The sequence below is a fragment of the Lonchura striata genome, chromosome 31 (assembly GCF_050655825.1).
Source record: "Lonchura striata isolate lonStrDom1 chromosome 31, ASM5065582v1, whole genome shotgun sequence".
In the NCBI taxonomy this organism is placed as follows: domain Eukaryota; kingdom Metazoa; phylum Chordata; class Aves; order Passeriformes; family Estrildidae; genus Lonchura; species Lonchura striata.
The window spans coordinates 5,656,045-5,674,022 of record NC_140733.1 but is presented as its reverse complement, the minus strand read 5'-3'; the positions used below and the strand labels follow the sequence as shown (position 1 = coordinate 5,674,022).

Sequence of the window (17,978 nt, the reverse complement as noted above, 5' to 3'; positions counted from 1 at the left end):
ATTTGGGGAGCCCCGAGCTGACCTCACCTTCCTGGGACTCCCCAAAACCCGGCGGAGGCAAAATTTGGGGATCCCAAAAAATAACCAGGATTTGGGGGATCCCTGATCTGTCCCTGATTTTATGGACCTGAGCAGGTTAAAAATTGGGAAAAATGGGATTTGGGGGGGTAAAGGATGAGGAAAAAATGGGAAATGGGGGTAAAAATAGGGAAAAATGGGAATTTGGGGGTAAAAAAATGGGAATTTGGGACAGGGAAAGGGAAAAAAATGACGTTGTGGGTAAAAAAACGGGGAATATGGGAATTGGGGGGGAAAAGAATGGGGAAAATGGGAAATGAAGAAAAAATGGGGGGAAATTGGGAATTGGGGGGAAAAATGAGGAAAAAATGGGAATTGGGGTAAAAAATGGGGAAAAGCGGGAATTGGGGTAAAAAACGGTGAAAATTGGGAATTGGAATCTGGGGTGTGGAAAGGGAAAAAAATGAGGATGTGGGTAAAAAATCTGGGAATTTGGGGGTAAAAAAATGGGAATTGGGTGGGGAAAAACAAATAAATTTTGGGGATCCCTCCCAAAAAAACCCACAGGACCAAACCGACCCCTCCCCAACTTTCTGAGACCCCCCCAAAACCCAACCAGGACCAAATCCGGTGACCCCAAATCCCCCCAAAAACCCAAACGGTGCCAGCAGGGACAAAGAAAATCCATTTTATTCCACCCAGAGCCCCAAAACCGCAGCCGGGCCTCCCCAGCCTCGGGATTTTGGGGTTCCCCGCGGGTTTTGGGGGGTTCCCCGCGGGTTTTGGGGGGTTCCCCTTGGTTTTTGGGGGGTTCCCCGCGGGTTTTGGGGGGTTCCCCGCGGGTTTTGGGGGGTTCCCCTTGGTTTTTGGGGGGTTCCTCGCGGGTTTTGGGGGGTTCCCCGCGGATTTTGGGGGGCTCTCCACAGATTTTTGGGTTCCCTGTGGATTTTGGTGTTCCCTGCAGATTTTGGGGGGGTTTCCCACAAGTTTTGGGGGGGGGTTCTCCATGGATTTTGGGGGGTTCCCTGCAGATTTTGGGGTTCCCCATGGATTTTGGGAAGGTTCCCCATGGATTCTGGAAGGTTTCCCGCAGGTTTGAAGGGTTTCCCACAGATTTTTGGGGTTCCCCGTGGATTCTGTGGGGTTCCCCACAAATTCTGGGGTTCCCCATGGATTTTGAGGGGGTTCCCACAGGTTTTGGGGTTTCCCCCGCAGACTTTGGAGGGCTCCCCGTGGATTTTGGGGTTCCCTTCAGATTTTGGGGAGTTCCCCGTGGACTTTGGCAGGTTCCCCATAGATTTCAAGGTTCCCCGTGGATTTTGGGGGACTCCCCGAAGATTTTTGGGTTCCCTGTGGATTTTGGGGGTTCCCCGAAGATTTTTGGGGTTCCCCATGGATTCTGGTGTTCCACGTGGATTTTGGGGGGTTTCCCGCAGGTTTGGTGGGTTCCCCCTGGATTCTGGGGTTCCCTGCGGATTCTGGGGGGTTCCGGGAGGATTTTGGGGGGCTCCGGGGTGGTTTTTTTTGGGGTTCAGGCGTGCAGGGCCCTCCAGCGCTCCAGGGGCCCCCGGGCAGGGACGTACTTGACCCCGCAGCCGTCGGGGATCAGCCGCTTCTGCGCCACCATCTCCTCGAAGGCGTCGGCGTTGAACTTGGTGAAGCCCCACTTCTTGGAGATGTGGATCTGCGGGGACCCCAAAAAATCATCAGGGGGACCCCAAAATTCCCCACGGCAAAATTTGGGGGTGTCCAGGTTCCCCCATCCCTTTTGTCTTAAGGGTTTTGGGAACACCGCTGTTGGAAATTTGGATTTTTGGGGCCCCCCCTCGTTGGTGAACCCCCACTTCTTGGAGATGTGGATCTGGGGGGACCCCAAAAAATCATCAGGGGGACCCCAAAATTCCCCACGGCAAAATTTGGGGGTGTCCAGGTTCCCCCATCCCTTTTATCTTAAGGATTTTGGGAACATCGTTGTTGGAAATGGGAATTTTTGGGTCTCCATGTTCCTCCCTCCTGGATTTTGGGAACGCCCTTGTTGCACCCCAAAACCTGCCACCCCCCCAAATTTTTGGAGCATCCCCCAGAGGATTTTGGGGTGCCCCCAGAACACTTTTGGGGTGCCCTGGAACTTTCTAGCACCCCAAAACCCCACATCTCCCAGTCTCCCCCATGTTCTCATCCTCCTCTTGACATCCCGACAAATTTTGGGGCACCCCACGACCTCCCACACCCCCAAATTTTTGGGGCGTCCCCCCAGAGGATTTTGGGGTGTCCCCAGAGGATTTTGGGGTGCGCCCCCAGAGGATTTTGGGGCACCCGGTACCTTCTAGCACCCCAAAACCTCACACCATCTCCCAGTCTCCCCCACGTTCTCATCCTCCTCTTAACATCCTGATAAATTTTGGGGCACCCCACGACCTCCCACCCCCCCAAAATTTTTGGGGTGCCCCCCGGGGATTTTGGGGTGCCCCCCAGAGGATTTCGGGGCACCCGGTACCTTCTAGCACCCCAAAACCTCACACCATCTCCCAGTCTCCCCCATGTTCTCATCTTCCCCTTGACATCCTGATAAATTTTGGGGCACCCCACGACCTCCCACCCCCCCTAAATTTTTAGGGCGTCCCCCCAGAGGATTTTGGGGTGTCCCCAGGGGATTTTGGGGTGCCCCCAGAGGATTTCGGGGAGCTTGGTACCTTCTAGCACTCCAAAACTTCACATCGCCCCCATGTTCTCATCCTCCTCTTGACATCCTGATAAATTTTGGGGCACCCCAAAACCTCCCACCCCCCCGAAATTTTTGGGGCGCCCCCCCAGAGGATTTTGGGGTGCCCCCCGGGGATTTTGGGGTGTCTCCCGCAGATTTTGGGGTGCCCGGTACCTTCTGGCGTCCCGGGAACTTGAACTTGGCGCGGCGCAGCGCCTCCACCACGTGCTCCTTGTTCTGCGCCTTGGTGCGGATGGACATGATCACCTGGCCGATGTGCACGCGCGCCACCGTGCCCTGCGGCTTGCCGAAGGCGCCGCGCATGCCCGTCTGCAGCCTGCGGACCCCAGACCCAATTCACCAGAGACCCCAGACCCAATTAGAGACCCTATACCCAATTAAAGAGCCCAGCCCCAGTCAGAGCCGTGCCCTGCGGCTTGCTGAAGGCGCCGCGCATGCCCGTCTGCAGCCTGCAGACCCCAGACCCAATTCAGCAGAGACCCCAGACCCAATTCATCAGAGACCCCAGACCCAATTCAGCAGAGACCCCAGACCCAATTAGTGACCCCAGACCCAGTTACAGAGCCCAGCCCCAGTCAGAGCCGTGCCCTGCGGCTTGCCGAAGGCGCCGCGCATGCCCGTCTGCAGCCTGGGGGGACGGAGACCCCAGACCCAATTCAGCAGAGACCCCAGACCCAATTCATCAGAGACCCCAGACCCAATTCAGCAGAGACCCCAGACCCAATTAGAGACCCCAGACCCAATTCATCAGAGACCCCAGACCCAATTAGAGACCCCAGACCCAGTTACAGAGCCCAGCCCCAGTCAGAGCCGTGCCCTGCGGCTTGCCGAAGGCGCCGCGCATGCCCGTCTGCAGCCTGCAGACCCCAGACCCAATTAGAGACCCCAGACCCAATTAGGGACACACACAGAGACCCCAGACCCAATTAGAGACCCTAGAGCCAGTTACCGAGCCCAGCCCCAGTCAGAGCCGTGCCCTGCGGCTTGCCCAAAACGCCGCGCATGCCCGTCTGCAGCCTGGAGACCCCAGACCCAATTAGGGACACACACAGAGACCCCAGACCCAATTAGTGACTGACCCCAGCCCCAGTCAGAGCCGTGCCCTGCGGCTTGCCGAAGGCGCCGCGCATGCCCGTCTGCAGCCTGCGGACCCCAGACCCAATTCAGCAGAGACCCCAGACCCAATTAGAGACCCCAGGCCCAGTTACAGAGCCCAGCCCCAGAGCCGTGCCCTGCGGCTTGCCGAAGGCGCCGCGCATGCCCGTCTGCAGCCTGCAGACCCCAGACCCAATTAGAGACCCCAGACCCAATTAGTGACTGACCCCAGACCCAATTAGAGACCCCTGCCCCAGTTACAGACCAGCCTGAGGACCCCAGCCCTATTTACAGACCCCTGGGAGACCCCAGCCCCAGCCCCAGGAAGGATCTTGGTGCCCCCAGGGGGAGTCTGAAGCCCCCAGACCCATCCCAAGGGGGATTCTGGTGCCCCCCAGGAGGATTTTGGGATTTTTTGGGGGCTTTTGTTCCCCCCCAAGGTAATTTTGGGATTTTGGGGAATTTTTGTCCCCCCGGCCCCTTTGGGTGCCCCCCAGGATAATTTTTGGGTGATTTTTGGGAATTTTTGTCCTCCCGGCCCCTTTGGGTGCCCCCCAGGGTAATTTTGGGGTGATTTTTGGGGGGTTTGTCCCCCCAGCCCCTTTGGGTCCCCCTCCAGGGTAATTTTGGGGTGATTTTTGGGAATTTTTGTCCCCCCAGCCCCTTTGGGTGCCCCCCAGGGTAATTTTTGGGAATTTTTGTCCTCCTGGCCCCTTTGGGTCCCCCCAGGATAATTTTTGGGTGATTTTTGGGAATTTTTGTCCCCCCAGCCCCTTTGGGTGCCCCCCAGGATAATTTTTGGGAATTTTTGTCCCCCCGGCCCCTTTGGGTGCCCCCCAGGGTAATTTTGGGGTGATTTTTGGGAATTTTTGTCCCCCCGGCCCCTTTGGGTGCCCCCCAGGGTAATTTTTGGGGGTTTTGTCCCCCCGGCCCCTTTGGGTGCCCCCCACGGGGGGGGTCCCTACACAGCCGGGGGGGGTCTCTGTGCGCAGCCATTGCGCGCCGGGCCCCGGGGGGCGGGGCACGGCCGGCTTAATTGGCTGCGGTAATTAACGGCTTAATTAGCTGTGGGGTCATTCCCAGGATTTGGGGACCCCCCCCCAAATTTCAGACACTTTCCATGACCCATCCCCGAAACTTTTCCCCTTTAAAACTTTGGGAACCCCCTGAATTTCGGGTTCCCCCAGGAGGTTTCGGGGTCTCCCCGAATTTCGGGGTCCCTCAGGATTTCGGGTTCCCCCAGGAGGTTTTGGGGTCTCCCCGAATTTCGGGTTCCCTCAGGATTTCGGGGTCTCCCCGGATTTCGGGTCTCCCCGAATTTCGGGTTGCCCCCAGGAGGTTTCGGGGTCTCCCCGAATTTTGGGTTGCCCCCAGGAGGTTTCGGGGTCTCCCCGAATTTCGGGTCCCCTCAGGAGGTTTCGGGGTCTCCCCAGATTTCGGGTTCCCCCAGGAGGTTTTGGGGTCTCCCCGAATTTCGGGTCTCCCCGAATTTCGGGTTCCCTCAGGAGGTTTTGGGGTCTCCCCAAATTTCGGGTTCCCCCTGGTGATTTCGGGGTCTCCCCGAATTTCGGGTTCCCTCAGGATTTCGGGTTCCCCCAGGAGGTTTTGGGGTCTCCCCGAATTTCGGGTTCCCTCAGGATTTCGGGGTCTCCCCGAATTTCGGGTTGCCCCCAGGAGGTTTCGGGGTCTCCCTGAATTTCGGGTTGCCCCCAGGATTTCGGGGTTCCCCCAGGAGGTTTCGGGGTCCCCCAGGAGGTTTTGGGGTCTCCCCGAATTTCGGGTCCCCCCAGGAGGTTTCGGGGTCTCCCCGAATTTCGGGTTCCCCCAGGAGGTTTCGGGGTCTCCCCGAATTTCGGGTTGCCCCCAGGATTTCGGGGTTCCCCCAGGAGGTTTTGGGGTCTCCCCGAATTTCAGGTCTCCCCGAATTTCGGGTCCCCCCAGGATTTCGGGTTCCCCTGGGAGGTTTTGGGGTCTCCCCGAATTTCGGGTCCCCCCAGGAGGTTTTGGGGTCTCCCCGAATTTCGGGTTCCCCCAGGATTTCGGGTTCCCCCTGGTGGTTTCGGGGTCTCCCCGAATTTCGGGGTCCCCCCAGGATTTCGGGTTGCCCCAGGAGGTTTTGGGGTCTCCCCGAATTTCGGGGTCTCCCCGAATTTCGGGTCCCCTCAGGAGGTTTCGGGGTCTCCCCAGATTTCGGGTTCCCCCAGGAGGTTTTGGGGTCTCCCCGAATTTCGGGTCTCCCCGAATTTCGGGTTCCCTCAGGAGGTTTTGGGGTCTCCCCAAATTTCGGGTTCCCCCTGGTGATTTCGGGGTCTCCCCGAATTTCGGGTTCCCTCAGGATTTCGGGTTCCCCCAGGAGGTTTTGGGGTCTCCCCGAATTTCGGGTTCCCTCAGGATTTCGGGGTCTCCCCGAATTTCGGGTTGCCCCCAGGAGGTTTCGGGGTCTCCCTGAATTTCGGGTTGCCCCCAGGATTTCGGGGTTCCCCCAGGAGGTTTCGGGGTCCCCCAGGAGGTTTTGGGGTCTCCCCGAATTTCGGGTCCCCCCAGGAGGTTTCGGGGTCTCCCCGAATTTCGGGTTCCCCCAGGAGGTTTCGGGGTCTCCCCGGATTTCGGGTTCCCCCCAGATTTCGGGTTCCCCCAGGATTTTCGGGTTCCCCCCGGATTTCGGGGTGCCCACCTGTCGGCGCCGGCGCAGGAGAGCATCTTGTTGATGCGGATGACGTGGAAGGGGTGCAGGCGCACGCGGATGTGGAACCCGTCCTTGCCGCAGCTCTTCACCATGTACTTGTTAGCGCAGATCCGCGCCGCCTCCAGCGCTGGGGAGCAAAATTTGGGGAGAATTCAGGGGGTTTTGGGAAAAAATGGGGATTTTAGGAAAAAAAATGGGGATTTTAGGTGAAAATTTGGAGTTTTTAGGTGGAATTTTGGGGGTTTTGGGTCAGCTCTTCACCATGTACTTGTTAGCGCAGATCCGCGCCGCCTCCAGCGCTAAGGAGCAAAATTTGGGGAGAATTCAGGGGGTTTTGGGAAAAAATGGGGATTTTAGGAAAAAAAATGGGGATTTTAGGTGAAAATTTGGAGTTTTTAGGTGGAATTTTGGGGGTTTTGGGTCAGCTCTTCACCATGTACTTGTTAGCGCAGATCCGCGCCGCCTCCAGCGCTGGGGAGCAAAATTTGGGGAGAATTCAGGGGGTTTTGGGAAAAAATGGGGATTTTAGGAAAAAAAATGGGGATTTTAGGTGAAAATTTGGAGTTTTTAGGTGGAATTTTGGGGGTTTTGGGTCAGCTCTTCACCATGTACTTGTTAGCGCAGATCCGCGCCGCCTCCAGCGCTAAGGAGCAAAATTTGGGGAGAATTCAGGGGGTTTTGGGAAAAAATGGGGATTTTAGGAAAAAAAAATGGGGATTTTAGGTGAAAATTTGGGGTTTTTAGGTGAAAATTTGGCAGTTTTACGTGGAATTTTGGGGGTTTTGGGTCAGCTCTTCACCATGTACTTGTTAGCGCAGATCCGCGCCGCCTCCAGTGCTGGGGAGCAAAATTTGGGGAAAATTCAGGGGGTTTTGGGAAAAAATGGGGATTTTAGGAAAAAAAATGGGGATTTTAGGTGAAAATTTGGGGTTTTCAGGTGGAATTTTGGGGGTTTTGGGTCAGCTCTTCACCATATACTTGTTAGCGCAGATCCGCGCCGCCTCCAGTGCTGGGGAGCAAAATTTGGGGAAAATTCAGGGGGTTTTGGGAAAAAATGGGGATTTTAGGAAAAAAAATGGGGATTTTAGGTGAAAATTTGGAGGTTTTAGGTGAAAATTTGGGGTTTTCAGGTGGAATTTTGGGGGTTTTGGGTCAGCTCTTCACCATGTACTTGTTAGCGCAGATCCGCGCCGCCTCCAGCGCTGCACAGGGGAAATTTGGTGAAAATTTAGGGATTTTTGGGAAAAAATATGGGATTTTAGGTGAAAATTTGGGTTTTTAGGTGAAAATTTGGAGCTTTTACATGAAAATCTGAGGTTCTTACAGGAAAGTTCTGAGTTTTTTGGTGCAAATTTGGGATTTTTGGAAATTTGGAAAAAACTTGGTGGCTTTTAGGTGGAAATTTGGGGGTTTTAGATGAAATTTTGGGGGTTTTGGATTAAGATTTGGGGATTTTAGGAAGAAACTTGGAGTTGGGGAAAAGTTTCCTGAGTCCCTCCCAAAATCCCCCTTAAATGTCCCCCAAAATTTCCCCAAACCCTCCCAAAAATCCCAAAACATTTCCCAACCCCCCCAGAAATCTAAAACCGTCCCAGAAGTCCCCCAAAAATCTCAAAAAATTTCCCAAAAGCCTCTCAAAAATCCAGCAAACCCCCCCAAAAATGCGAAAAATCCCCCCTAAAAATCCCACAAAACCCCTTAAAAATCCCCCCAAAAATCCCAAACCCCCCCCCAAAAAAATCCCAAAATCCCAAAACCCCCCCAAACCTTTAAGGATCTTCCCCAAAAAAATCCCCCGACGCCCCAAACTTTCCGGAATTCCCAAAATCCCTCCCCAACCTTCCCCAAAATCCCCAAAATTTGGATTTTTACCCTCGGAGCTGAGCTGCTCGTACTCGTCCGACACCATGTGCCCGCACAGGGGGAACTCGTCCACTTTGGCTTTTTTCCGGCCCAGGTCGAAAATTCGGATTTTTGGGTCTGGGGGGATTTTTTGGGGGAGTCAGGGGGGGATTTTGGGGGTCCCAGCTCGGGATTTTTGGGGTTTTTTTTGGGGGTTTTTGGGGTCGGGACTCACCGGGGACCCCGCGGCAGAAGCGGGACTTGGGGTAGGGTTTGTTCTTGCAGTAGCGGTAGCTGGGGGGGGAAAAAAAACCCCAAAAATAACCCAAAATAGCCCCAAAAATGCCCTAAATATTCCTAATAATGCCCCTAAAAACCGCCCGAAAAATGCCCTATATATTCCTAAAAATACCTTCAAAAACAGCCCCAAAAATCCCATAAATATCCTTTAAAATATCCCCAAAAATCCTGAAAGCCATCCCCAAAACTCCCCTAAATATCCCTAAAAAAAAAACCCCAAAAATATCTCAAAAATGCCCTAAATATCCATTAAAAAACCAAAAATCCCCAAAACATTCCTAAAAATCCCTAAATTATGCCCCAAATAGCCCTAAAAATGCCCCCAAAAATCCCCTAAATATCCCCTCAAAAAATCCCCATAAATCCCCTAAATTATCCCCCCAAAAAGTCCAGAACACCCCAGAAATATTTTTTTAAATATCCCTGAAAATTCCCAAAATTATCCCCTAAAAACCCCGAATTATCCCCAAAAAGAACCCAAATATCCCAAACCGTTTAAAACCTTAATTATTACTTTAAACCCCAAAAAAATCACTTTTAAACCCCGAATATTCAGATTTTAACCCCAAAAAATCCTCTTCCTCCCCAAAATTCCATTTTAATTCAAAATATTCCCCTTCTGGCCCAAAATACTCCATTTTTAATCCCAAAAATCCCAATTTAAACCGAAATGATCCAATTTTTAACTCCCAAATTCTCCTTTTTAACCCCCAAAATCCCACTTTTAACCCCAAAATTCCCAATTTTACCCCAATTCTCCCTTCCCCCCCCGCCCCATTTCCCCCAATGACGTCACGCTCGCCCGCTGTGACGTCACGGCCTCACCATCGCGCCGGCCGCCGGCCCATGGCGGCTCCGGGACCTGCGGGGGGACAAAGGGACGCGTTGGGGACCCCAAAAATCCCCAAAATGCCCCAAAATGCCCCAAAATTCCCCCAAAATTCCCCAATCCCCGCCCGGGCCCCGCCCCGCTCCGACCTCGCCGCGCGCCCGAAAGAGGCCGCGGCCGCCTGCGCGCTGCTTTTATACCGCCCGCCACTTCCGGCCCGCCGCCACTTCCGGCCCGCCGCCACTTCCGGTCCGCCGCCACTTCCGGTGCCGCTCCGCCCGCCTCGGAGGACTCATCAAAATGGCGGCCGCGGGGGCGATGGCGGCGGCGCTGGCGGGGCTGAGCGGGAGCGGAGGAGGCGGGAGCGGAGCGGGGAGGGCGCGGAGGGGGCGCGGAGAGGCGGCGGGAGCGCGGGGCCGCCATAGAGACGGGAGGAGCCGCTCCGGCGGGCGCGGCGATCATAGAGAGGAGCGGCTCGGCCAATCAGAGCGCGCGGCTGGGGGGAAAGCGGCGCATGCGCGGTGAGGCCGCTAAAGGTGCTGAGTGGCGCGAGCCGTGACGTCATCGTTCATTTACATAGCACCGCCAAATTGAAGCAATGAATGGGCGTGGCCAACGCGAACTCATTTGCATTAATTTCCATAAATGGGCGGGGCTGAGGATTCAGGTCGTTTTGGGGAGACCCCAAAATTCCCAGGGACCCCCCCCCCCCAATTCCAATCCCCCTCCCCAAAATATTTTGGGGTGAAACCCCCCAAAATTAAACCCCGCACCCCAAAATCCCCCAAAAAACCCCAAATCCCCCCAAAATCCCAAAACCCCCCCAAAAAACTCCAAACTCCCTCAAAAAAACTCCGAACCCCCACAAAATGCCCCAAGTTAAACCCCCCACCCCCAAAGCCCCTGAAAAATCCCCCTGAACCCCCCAAAAAACCCCAAAACCCCCCTGAAAAACCCCAAAATCCCCAAAAAAAACCCAAAATCCCCAAATTCCCCCCCAAAAACCCCAAATCGCCCCAAAATCCCCCCAAGAAACCCAACCCCCCCCAAAAAAAAACCCCAAAAAATTCCAAACTCCCACAAAATCTCCCCAAATTAAACCCCCACCCTTGAAACCCCCAAAATCCCCCCAGGACCCCCCCCAGAAAATTAAAAAATAAAACAAAAATCCCCAAACAGCCCCAAATCCCACAAATTAAACTCCCCACCTCCAAAAAACCACAAAAAATTCCCGAACCCCCCTAAAAAACCCTCAAATCCTCCAAAACCCCAAAATCCCCCAAATTAACCCTCCCAAAAAACTCCAAACCCCCCAAAATCCCCCCAGAACCCCCCTAAAAAAACCCCTAACCCCCCCAAAAAAAAAACTGCCAAAAAACCCCAAAATCACCCCTGAAAAACCCCAAAATCTCCCCAAAAAATCCCCAAAATCCCCCCAAGAATCCCCCAAATCCCCCCAAAAAAACCCAAAACACCCCCAGAACCCCCCAAAAAATCCCCCAAATCCCCCAAATTCCCCAAAATAACCCAAATCCAAGGGAAGCAGGAGAAGTTTTTATTGGGGGGGATAAAAAATTCCAATAAAATAAAAAAAAAAAAAAAAAAAACGGGAAAAGGGAAAATTGGGGGAGGGGTCCCCAAAATTTTGGGGGGGGTCCCCAAAAATTTTGGGGGGGGGAGAGGAAGGAGCTGTGAGGGGGGGGAAGGGCGGTGGGGGGGGGCGTGAGGGGCGTGGGGGGGGTCAGAGACCCCCAAAAACGGGGGGGGGGGGGTCCCAAAATTTTTTTTGGGGGGGGACCCAAAATTTTGGGGGGGGGGTCCCCAAAATTGGGGGGAGAACCCTAAAATTTAGGGGGGGATCCTAAAAATGGGGGGGGGGATTTGAAATCACCCGAGGGGACCCAAAATTTGGGGAGGGGGACAACAAAATTTGGGGGGGGACCCAAAATTTGGGGGGGGACCCAAAATTTGGGGGGGGGACTCAAAATTTGGGGGGGGACCCAAAATTTGGGGGGGAGACCCAAAATTTGGGGGGGGACCCAAAATTTGGGGAGGGACACCAAAATTTGGGGGGGGGACCCAAAATTTGGGGGGGGACCCAAAATTTGGGGGTGGAGACACCAAAATTTGGGGGGGAGACCCAAAATTTGGGGGGGGGACCCAAAATTTGGGGGGTGGAGACACCAAAATTTGGGGGGGGACCCAAAATTTTGGGTCCCAAAATTTGGGAGGGGGGGACCCAAAATTTTGGGGGGGGACACCCTAAATTTTTTGGGACGTTCCCAAATTTTTTAGGATGTTCCCAAATTTTTGTCACGTCCCCAAAATCAGGGGTGAGATTCCCAACCTGGGGGGGGGAAATTTTGGGGATTTTCCACAACTTTTGGGGATTTTTGACCTTTTTTGGGGCACTTTTGATGTTTTTGGGGATTTTTGACATTTTTGGGGGAGGTTTTTGGGATTTTTTCTCCCAGTTTTGAGGACATTTTACCCATTTTGGGGACATTTTGAGGACATTTTCCACTTTTTAGTACTTTTCCCCAATTTTAGTCCTTTTTTTGTCTCTTTCCCCATTTTGATGACTTTAAAATTACTTTTCTCCCATTTATTTTACTTTTCTCCCTTTTTTTTTAATTTACTTTTCCCCCATTTTTATGGTTTTTTTCCCCCAATTTTTTTAACCTTTCCCCCATTCTGATGATTTTTTTAATGGTTTTTCCCCCATTTTTTTTATTTTCCCCCCTTTTTTTTTATTTTACCCCCATTTTTACGGGTTTTTTCCCCCATTTTTTTCCCTTTTCCCCCATTTTTTGAACTTTTTTTTTTTCCCCAATTTTATGGTTTTTTCCTCCATTTTTTTTTAACTTTTCCTCCATTTTGATGATTTTTTTACGGTTTTTCCCCCATTTTTTTTATTTTCCCCCATTATTTTTAATTTTTCCCCCTATTTTTTTAATTTTCCCCCCATTTTTTTTTATTTTCCCCCCATTTTTACGGGTTTTTTCCCCTTTTTTTTTCTAATTTTCCCTCATTTTTATAAGTTTTCCCCCCATTATTTGGATTTTCCCCCATTATTTTGAATTTTTCCCACATTATTTTGATTTTCCCCCCTTTTCCATGCCAGTTTTTTTTATTTTCCCCCCATTTTTTTTATTTTCCCCCATTATTTTGGATCTTTCGCCCATTATTTTAATTTCCCCCCATTGTTTTAATTTCCCCCCATTATTTTAACCCCCCATTATTTTAATCCCCCCATTATTTTAATTTCCCCGCGGCGCTCCGGGCACGCAGAGGCGGAATTGGATTTCCCCACATTATTTTGGATTTTCCCCCCATTATTTCAATTTCACCCCATTATTTGGATTTCCCCCCATTATTTTGGATTTTCCCCCCATTATTTCAGATTTTTCCCCCATTATTTTAATTAATCCCCCCATTATTTGAATTCCCCGTCGCTCAGGGCACGCAGAGGCGGAAGGGGCTGTGGGGCACGTGCCGCTCGCCATTTCCCCCCATTATTTTGGATTTTCCCCCCATTATTTGAATTTCCCCCCATTATTTTAATTAATCCCCCCATTATTTTAATTAATCCCCCCATTATTTTGAATTTCCCTGGCACTCAGGGCACGCAGAGGCGGAAGGGGCTGTGGGGCACGTGCCGCTCGCCCCACTTGACCACGAGCAGGTGCTCCCCATGATTTGAACCCCCATTATTTGAATTTCCCCCCATTATTTCGGATTTTTCCCCCCATTATTTTGAATTTCCCCCCATTATTTTAATTTCCCGTGGCACTCAGGGCACGCAGAGGCGGAAGGGGCTGTGGGGCACGTGCCGCTCGCCCCATTTCACCACGAGCAGGTGCTCCCCATGATTTGAACCCCCATTATTTGAATTTCCCCCCATTATTTCGGATTTTCCCCCCATAATTTTGAATTTTTCCCCCATTATTTTAATTTCCCCGTCGCTCAGGGCACGCAGAGGCGGAAGGGGCTGTGGGGCACGTGCCGCTCGCCCCATTTCACCACGAGCAGGTGCTCCCCATGATTTGAACCCCCATTATTTTGGATTTTCCCCCCATTATTTTGAATTTTCTCCCATTATTTTGAATTTTTCCCCCATTATTTGAATTTCCTGTGGCACTCAGGGCACGCAGAGGCGGAAGGGGCTGTGGGGCACGTGCCGCTCGCCCCACTTGACCACGAGCAGGTGCTCCCCGCGCTCGCGCACGGCGAAGGCCACGGCGAAGAGCTGCCCGCCCAGGTGACGCACCAGCAGCTCCTCGCACGGCCCGCGCGGGCCCTGCAGCCCCACCAGCAGCATGTCCGTGCCTGAGGAAAAATGGGAATTTTGGGGGGGTTTTTTGGGGGGGTTTTGGGGGGTTTTTGAAGGGGGTTGTTGGGGATTTTTTAGGGATTTTTTTGGATTTTTGGGGATTTTTTGGGATTTTTTTGGGATTTTTTTGGGGGGTTTTTGGGGGTTTTTTGGGGGATTTTTGGGGTTTTTATGGGATTTTTGGGGGATTTTGGGGGGTTTTTTTGGGGGGTTGTTGGGGATTTTTTAGGGATTTTTTGGGATTTTTTTGGGATTTTTTTGGGATTTTTTTGGGGGTTTTTTGGGGGATTTTTGGGGTTTTTGGGGGTTTTTTTTGGGGGGTTGTTGGGGATTTTTTAGGGATTTTTTTGGGATTTTTTTGGGGCGTTTTTTGGGGGGGTTTGAGGGGTTTTATGGGATTTTTGGGGGTTTTTGGGGGGTTTTTTTGGGGGGTTGTTGGAGATTTTTTAGGGATTTTTTTGGGGATTTTTTGGGATTTTTTTGGGGGGTTTTGGGGGGGGTTTTGGGGGGTTTTATGGGATTTTTGGGGGTTTTTGGGGGGTTTTTTTGGGGGGTTGTTGGGGATTTTTTGGGGATTTTTTAGGGATTTTTTTGGGGATTTTTGGGGGATTTTTTTGGGGGGTTTTTGGGGGTTTTATGGGATTTTTGGGGGGTTTTTTTGGGGGGTTGTCGGGGATTTTTTAGGGATTTTTTTGGGGATTTTTGGGGGATTTTTTGGGATTTTTTTGGGATTTTTTTGGGGGGTTTTTGGGGGGTTTTATGGGATTTTTGGGGGTTTGTGGGGGGTTTTTTTGAGGGGTTGTTGGGGATTTTTTAGGGATTTTTTTGGGGATTTTTTGGGGATTTTTTGGGATTTTTTGGGATTTTTTTGGGGGGTTTTTTGGGGGATTTTTGGGGTTTTTGTGGGGTTTTTGGGGGGTTTTTTTGGGGGGTTGTTGGGGATTTTTTAGGGATTTTTTTGGGGATTTTTGGGGGACTTTTTTGGGATTTTTTTGGGATTTTTTGGGGGGGTTTGGGGGGTTTTATGGGATTTTTAAGGGTTTTTGGGGGGTTTTTTGGGGGGGTTGTTGGGGATTTTTTAAGAATTTTTTTGGATATTTTTGGGGGATTTTTTGGGATTTTTTTGGGGGGGTTTTGGGGGATTTTTGGGGATTTTGGGGTTTTTATGGGGTTTTTGGGGGGTTTTTTTGGGGGGTTGTTGGGGATTTTTTAGGGATTTTTTTGGGGATTTTTTGGGATTTTTTTCGGGATTTTTTTGGGGGGATTTTTGGGGTTTTTTTTGGGGGATTTTTGGTGGGATTTTGGGGTTTTTATGGGATTTTTGGGGGTTTTTGGGGGGTTTTTTTTGGGGGGTTTTTGGGGATTTTTTAAGGATTTTTTTTTTATATTTTTGGGGGATTTTTTGGGATTTTTTTTGGGATTTTTTTGGTGGATTTTTGGGGGTTTTTTTTTGGGATTTTTGGTGGGATTTTGGGGTTTTTATGGGATTTTTGGGGGTTTTTGGGGGGTTTTTTGGGGGATTTTTTGGGGGGATTTTATGTGGGATTTTTTGTGGGGTTTTAGGGGTTTTTTGGGGATTTTTTAGGGATTTTGGGTGGGATTTTTGGGGATTTTTTGTAGGATTTTGGGTTTTTTTGGGGATTTTTTAGGGATTTTTTTGGGGGTTTTTTTGGGGATTTTTTGTGGGATTTTTGGGGTTTTTGTGGGATTTTTTGGGCATTTTTTGTGGCATTTTTTGTGGCGTTTTTGGGGAGTTTTTTTGGAGATTTTTTGGTGTTTTTGGCGCATTCTCGAGGTGATTTTTGGGTTATTTTCCCATCTGCGTCGGGCGCACCCACCGGCCTTGCTGCAGTCCACGGTGAAGGAATTCTTCTGGCCCACGAAGGCCTTGGTGAGCCCCAGGCCCTTGGTCACCACCTTGGAGGCGTCGGAGAATTTGGGGGGTCCCGGGGGGGTCCCGGCGGGGCCGGGGGCGGGCGAGGGGCCCCCCGAGTCCACCAGCACCGAGGAGCTCTCGCGGAGGCTGTGGCTGCTCACCAGGCGTGGCCCTGAAACGGGGAAAAAAAACCAAAATTCGGGGCTCGGAGCACCAAAAAATCCCAGCGGAGAAAGGGTGGAAGTTTGGGGGGTGAAAGGGTAAAAAATCGGGGGGGGGGAGGTGAAAAATTGGGGTGGAAATCCAAATATTCAGGGGAGGAAGGTGGAAATACAAAAATTCGGGGGGGAAGGTGAAAAATTGGGGTGGAAATCCAAAAATTTGGGGGGGAAGCTGAAAAATTGGGGTGGAAATGCAAAAATTCAGGGGGAGAAGGTGAAAAATTGGGGTGGAAATCCAAAAATTCGGGGGGAAAGGTGAAAAATTGGGGTGGAAATCCAAAAATTCAGGGGTGGACACCAAGAGCAGGGGGTGAACCACAGACCCCCCAGTTCCTCCCAAAATCCCCCAAACCCCTCCCCAAATCCTCTCCAAATCCCCTCTCCCACGCCCCAATCCCCCTCTAAAACCCCTCAAACGCCCCCAAAATTTCTTTAACCTCCCCCAAATCCCCTTTAAACCACCTTTAACCCCCCAAATCCCCTTTCAACCCCCAAAATCCCATTTAAACCCCCCCAAACCCCATTTAAAACCCCCCAAATCCCCTTTAAACCCCATTTAAAACCCCCCAAATCCCCTTTAAATTCCCCCAAATCCCCTTTAAATCCCATTTAACCCCCCCCAAATCACCTTTAAACCCCCAAAACCCCCTTTAAACCCCCCCAAATCCCATTTAAACCCCATTTAAACCCCCCAAAAACCATTTAACCCCCCCAAATCCCCTTCAAACCCCCAAATCCCCTTTAAACCCCCAAAACCCCCTTTAAACTCCCTTCAAACCCCCCCAAATCCCCTTCAAACCCCCCCAAATCCCCTTTAAACCCCCAAAATCCCCTTTAAACCCCCTCAAATCCCATTTAAACCCCCCCAAATCCCCTTTAAACCCCCAAAATCCCCTTTAAACCCCCTCAAATCCCATTTAAACCCCCCCAAAATCCCCTTTAAACCCCCTCAAATCCCATTTAAACCCCCAAAATCCCCTTTAACCCCCTCCCAAATCCCATTTAAACCCCCTCAAACCCCATTTAAACTCCATTTAAACCCCATTTAAACCCCCCAAATCCCATTTAACCCCCCCCAAATCCCCTCTAATCCCCCCCAAACCCCCCGGACCCCCCTGTCCAGCACTCACCGGTGATCTTGGCCTTGAAGGGGCTCCCCACGATGTGGTGGGACCCCAAATCCCACCCAAATCCCATTTAAATCCCCCCCAAATCCCACCCAAATCCCATTTAAACCCCCCCAAATCCCCTTTAAACCCCATTTAAACCCCCCAAAATCCCCTTTAAACCCCCAAAATCCCCTTTAAACCCCATTTAAACCCCCCAAAATCCCCTTTAAACCCCCAAATCCCATTTAACCCCCCCAAACCCCCTTTAATCCCCCCCAGACCCCTCAGACCCCCCTGTCCAGCACTCACCGGTGATCTTGGCCTTGAAGGGGCTCCCCACGATGTGGTGGGACCCCAAATCCCACCCAAATCCCCTTTAAACCCCCAAAATCCCCTTTAAACCCTATTTAAAACCCCCAAAATCCCCTTTAAATTCCCCCAAATCCCATTTAAATCCCATTTAACCCCCCCCAAATCCCCTTTAAACCCCCAAATCCCCTTTAAACCCTATTTAAAACCCCCAAAATCCCCTTTAAACCCCCCCAAACCCCCTCTAATCCCCCCCAGACCCCCCGGACCCCCTGTCCAGCACTCACCGGTGATCTTGGCCTTGAAGGGGCTCCCCACGATGTGGTGGGGCCCCCCGAATTTGATGGCGATGAGGTAACTGCCGGGGGCCATGGGGGTGTAGCTGACCCGGAAGCCCTCGGGGCACTCGTGGCACTCCATGGTCACCTTGGAGGGGCCCTCGATGGTCACGGCCAGAGCGCCCGGGCCCGCCTTGGACGTGTTCACCACGAACTCGGCCGGGGAACCTGAGGGACACCCCGAAATCCACATTTGGGGGGGCCAAATTCCCCATGGGGTTCAGCCAGACCCCACTGAGAAACCTCAAGTTCCAGGGGAACCTCGTTGAGAACCCCCAGATTCCATGAGAACCTCAT

At 51.8% G+C, this 17,978-nt stretch overlaps 2 protein-coding genes and 1 non-coding gene across 4 annotated transcripts in view; all 3 read right to left on the bottom strand.

Moving 5' to 3' along the window:
- Positions 1-690: 690 nt before the first annotated feature.
- RPL10 (ribosomal protein L10) lies at positions 691-9,714 on the bottom strand. Of its 2 annotated transcripts, XR_014950509.1 has the most exons (8): positions 9,645-9,714; positions 9,492-9,528; positions 8,602-8,660; positions 8,397-8,504; positions 6,513-6,651; positions 2,897-3,059; positions 901-1,702; positions 691-813 (listed from the first exon to the last, which is right to left on the bottom strand). XR_014950509.1 is itself a non-coding variant. In XM_077789738.2 (7 exons), exons 2-7 carry the CDS (start codon positions 9,512-9,514, stop codon positions 1,550-1,552), a joined length of 645 nt encoding a protein of 214 aa, XP_077645864.1. In that variant the 5' UTR covers positions 9,515-9,528; positions 9,645-9,714; the 3' UTR covers positions 691-1,549. The 2 variants fall into 2 exon arrangements, 1 of the variants encoding a protein (XP_077645864.1); XM_077789738.2 differs by having other exon boundaries at positions 691-1,702.
- LOC116184733 (small nucleolar RNA SNORA70) lies at positions 4,755-4,884 on the bottom strand. Its single transcript, XR_004149444.3, has one exon. It is a non-coding gene; the product is annotated as a small nucleolar RNA SNORA70 (small nucleolar RNA).
- A 1,322-nt stretch (positions 9,715-11,036) lies between the features above and the next one.
- FLNA (filamin A) overlaps positions 11,037-17,978 on the bottom strand; it is a 104,439-nt gene continuing 97,497 nt past the window's right edge. The window contains exons 45-48 of the mRNA XM_085563442.1: positions 17,631-17,849; positions 15,667-15,876; positions 13,637-13,824; positions 11,037-12,605 (exon numbers count right to left, since the gene is read on the bottom strand). Coding sequence (XP_085419568.1) covers positions 13,637-13,824; positions 15,667-15,876; positions 17,631-17,849 — 617 coding nt within the window. The 3' untranslated portion in view covers positions 11,037-12,605. The remainder of the gene's footprint in view (positions 12,606-13,636; positions 13,825-15,666; positions 15,877-17,630; positions 17,850-17,978) is intronic.